Consider the following 3,927-nt stretch of genomic DNA (forward strand, 5'->3'; position numbering starts at 1 on the left):
ATGAGATTGGGAGAAAGAGGAAGGAATTATTGACCTTAGCATCTTTTTAGCTACATAAAATAAGACGCCATCTTGTTATTGACAAGGTGCAAAGGGCGGCATTGTGTGGCGCCGGTCGTCTGGCGGCGGTCTGACGTCATACGATTTATCGAGCGGGCGTTTCAAGTTTTCCGAAGTGGATAGAGACAATATTGTTCTTAGTTTTAATTTTTGTATATAATTTAATTTAAGTTTAGATTTAAGTTAGAATTAAGACTGTACTATAGTATTATCTCTGTTCATAAATATATTTATTATTTATTTATATATTTTGTGGGAGTACTTTTTGTATATTTCGCAAAATGCGAAAGAGGCGGGTTAAGCCGCAGGCCTCGGACAGCGAGGAAGAAGAAATGTCCAGGGCTGGCTCAAAAGACCGGAGAAAGCGGTCCTTCTTTAAAAACCCTACTAGGGATGGGGACGAGGATGTGTCTCCTCCTCCTAAAGGTAAGCCGCCAAAGAAAGCGGCTGCCCATAAGGAAGGAATTAAGGAGGCGGAGGAAGAGTTGCGTGCTCTCGAGGCTCGCTCTCTTCATGGAGGTGAAGATAGTGGTGCTGGAGGCCACCAGCCAGACGGGGCCTCGACAAGTACTGGTCGGGCCCCGGACGGGCCCCCGTCATCGTGGGAGGACTACGAGGACGATGTGGTCCTCCTGGGGGTGCCTGAAATAAAGGAGAGGTCGGTTTCCCGAGTCCGCAAAATCCTAGAGATTGCGGCGAAATCGGGAAACCTAAAAGGGACGTACGTCCGCGACCTGAAGGTCGCGGCCAAGGAAATTGGAGAGATCGTGGAGGATCTAGCTGATAGGTGTCTGGGGGGGGAAGAGGGCAGACGTCTTCAAAGAGACAATAATCGTCTGAGGGCCCAGGTCAAGGAGCTGGGCCTGGAGCTTGCCGCCCTCAGACGCGAGTTCAACGAGCGCACTGCGCTATTTGCACAATCAAAGGGGGACAACAGGGATCCCGTCTCGGTGGATAGTCCCATCACGCCGGATGCTCTCCGTCAAATGATGGAGGGTCTCTTAGACGGGATCAAGGAGAGCCTGATGGGGGAGTTGATGAGGGCTGTGGGGGGCATGCTTGATGCGAAGTTGGCGGGGATTGGGGACAGGCTGCTCCCTGAGCCTGTGTTACGCCCCCCGCTGATGGCATTAGCCCGAGGCCCCCATGGGGCCTCCAAGGGCTCCTTAGGGGGTGAGGCCCAGGTGGCCTCAAATTGTCCGGGGCCACAGGGCAAGAGAGCCCACAGTGGTCCCGCAGGAGTTGGGGTCCAGAGCTCAGAAGAAAATGTCCCGGGAAATGGAGGGGTCTCTTCAGAGATGCCTCCAGCGGGTCCCAGCTGGGCGACAGTGACCGGCAAGAAGAAGAAGAAGAGTAAGGGCAAGAAGAAGTCGGACAGTTTTCCAGCTGCACCGGCTCCTCCTACCAAGGGTGGGGTAGGTCTCCCGGCAAGGCAGCCGGCGGCTATGGAGAAGCCTGTTGGGGTGCGGTCTTCCCTTGCTCCGCCGACAACTGCTGCAGTGGTTTTAACACTGCTGCAGGGAGCGGTGGAGCGGGGGGTTACCTACGCTTCTGCTCTGTCCAAGGCAAGGCAGGCCATCAGTCTGCCTGACTTGGGGATCGAGCGTATAAGCATCCGAGTAACGGCTACCGGAGCTCGGATGCTGGAGGTGCCCGGAGAAGGTAGGGAGGAGAAGGCTAACCGCCTAGCTGAAAAACTGAGGGTGGTTCTGTCGGAAGAGGCCTCGGTGGGGAGGCCCGTCAAGTGCGCGGACCTCCGCATCCGGGACCTTGATGACAGCATCACCGAGGGGAATGTTGTGGAGGCGGTGGCTGCCATGGGGGAGTGCCCAGTGGCGGCAATTAAACCAGGGAAAATAATGAGGCATGGGGGCCGGGGTTTGGGGGAGATGTTCCTCCTATGTCCGGTTGCCTCCGCCAATAAGATCAAGAGTGGGAGGCTCCTCATTGGGTGGAGTTCTTGTCGAGTGGAAATCCAGGAGCACCGCCCTTTGAGGTGCTTTAAGTGTCAACAGCTGGGTCATGTGCGCGCAACATGCGACTCAGCGGTGGACCTGGCGGAGGCTTGCCACCGGTGTGGGGTTGCGGGCCATAAGGCTAATGAATGCAGCTCGAAAGAGCTGCATTGTTTGGTCTGTGCGGCGGCCGGGAAGGCAGCGAACCACAAGATGGCGGGAAGGGCCTGCAACCCTCCAAGGCAAGGGAGGGCCCCGCATGCCCCTAAAGCGTCCGGCACCGTGGTGGAGAACGTTCCCATGGAGGTTGGTGTGGAGGTGTCAAACAAATAAAATGTCTGACAACCTCACTAGCCTCCTCCAGGGGAACCTAAGGCGCTCCGCTGCGGCTCAGGACTTGTTCCTGCAGTCGATGGCGGAGTGGGGTGTGATGGCGGCCGTTGTCACAGAGCCCTATTACGTGTCGCGACAGAATTCGTGGGTGGGGGACCTTCGAGGTGATGCGGCTGTCATTGCTCGGCCTCATGGACCTCCTCTCTCTCTAAGAGAGAGGGGTTCCGGTTTTGTCCTGGCTGATTGGGGGGACTGGACGCTTGTTGGAGCGTATTTTTCGCCCAATGAGCGTCTGAGCCACTTCGAGGACTTCCTGGACGCCATGGGGCTGGCCGTGCAGAGGGCTCTTCCGCGCCCCCTTATCCTCATGGGAGACCTTAATGCGCGGTCTTCCACTTGGGGTGATAGGGTGTCGTGTCGGAGGGGTCCGGTTTTGGAGGAGTGGGCGGCGGAGCTGGGCCTCGTTTTCCTAAATGAGGGAACCGAGCCCACCTGTGTCCGTCCGCAGGGCAGTTCAAGGGTGGACGTGACCCTAGCTTCTGCGGCAGCGGCCCGTGCGACGACGGCGTGGAGCGTGCTGGACGAAGTGGAGACCCTATCGGATCATCGATATATCCGGATGTGGGTCTCTACCTCGATGAGGTGGGCAGTGCGGGGGCAGACTTCCCAGAACAGCTTCCCCCGTTGGGCGATTCGGCGACTTGACCGTCAGGTTGCGGAGGAGGTGGCCATTGTGGAGGGGTGGTGTGCGCCTGCTGGTACTGGGGATGTAGACGAAGGGGTCGGTAGACTGAGTCAAAGTCTCCGGAGGGTGTCGAATGCGGCGATGCCCAAATGGAGACCGCCGAAGGGGAGAAGAGCTGTCTACTGGTGGACGTCGCATATTGGAAATCTTCGGGGCGAATGTAGCGAGGCGAGAAGGGCCTGCTACAGGAGTCGCCGGAGGAGGGGAGATAGTCCCGATGTTACGGAGGGTCTTCGCTTGATCTATAATGATCGCAAGAGGGCTCTCCGACAGGCTATTTGTGAGGCGAAGGAAAGGGCCCATCGGGAGGTGCTTCGGGGGCTTGATGATGATCCATGGGGGCGTCCCTATCGATCGGCTCGTAAGAGACTGAAGGGTGCGGGGATGCCTCTCGTGGAGAGTCTGGAGCCGACTTTCCTGGAGCGGGTGGTGGCGGACCTGTTTCCTTTGCCTCCCGACACTGTCCCTCCAAGTATGACGGCGTCTATGGTAGAAGTGGCTGACGGGGAGGGTGAGATGGCTCCGGAAGTCTCTGATATAGAGATGGAGACCATTCTAGCCCGTCTCAAAGCCCGCAAGAAAGCTCCTGGCCCGGATGGTGTACATGCACGTGTACTGGCAGTGGTCCTCCCTCATATGGAGGTCTCCGTCCGGGAGCTGTACACTGCGTGTCTGCGTGGTGGACGGTTTCCGGTGGCATGGAAGACGGGACGACTGTGTCTCGTGCGCAAGGAGGGGCGCCCGGTGGACAGTTCGGCGGCTTACCGCCCTATTGTCCTCCTGGATGAAGCGGGCAAGGCGCTGGAGTGGGTAGTGGCCTCTCGATTGTGCCGG

General features: G+C 57.8%; 1 protein-coding gene across 1 annotated transcript; it reads left to right on the top strand.

The window, feature by feature from the left end:
- The first annotated feature begins 341 nt into the window (after positions 1-341).
- Positions 342-3,053, top strand: LOC123689201. Its single transcript, XM_045628341.1, has 2 exons — positions 342-1,938; positions 2,857-3,053. The coding sequence occupies exons 1-2, from the start codon at positions 342-344 to the stop codon at positions 3,051-3,053; spliced, it is 1,794 nt and encodes a 597-aa protein (XP_045484297.1).
- The last annotated feature ends 874 nt before the right edge of the window (positions 3,054-3,927 follow it).

This window comes from Pieris rapae, chromosome 5, assembly GCF_905147795.1.
Source record: "Pieris rapae chromosome 5, ilPieRapa1.1, whole genome shotgun sequence".
Classification (NCBI taxonomy): Eukaryota; Metazoa; Arthropoda; class Insecta; order Lepidoptera; family Pieridae; genus Pieris; species Pieris rapae.

Excerpts from the sequence above, each read along its gene's own strand:
- LOC123689201 (XM_045628341.1), top strand. The coding sequence starts at position 342 with ATGCGAAAGAGGCGGGTTAAGCCGCAGGCCTCGGACAGCGAGGAAGAA. Across the intron at positions 1,939-2,856 it reads AATGAGGCATGGGGGCCGGG|GGCAGTTCAAGGGTGGACGT; the intron begins GTTTGGGGGAGA and ends GTCCGTCCGCAG.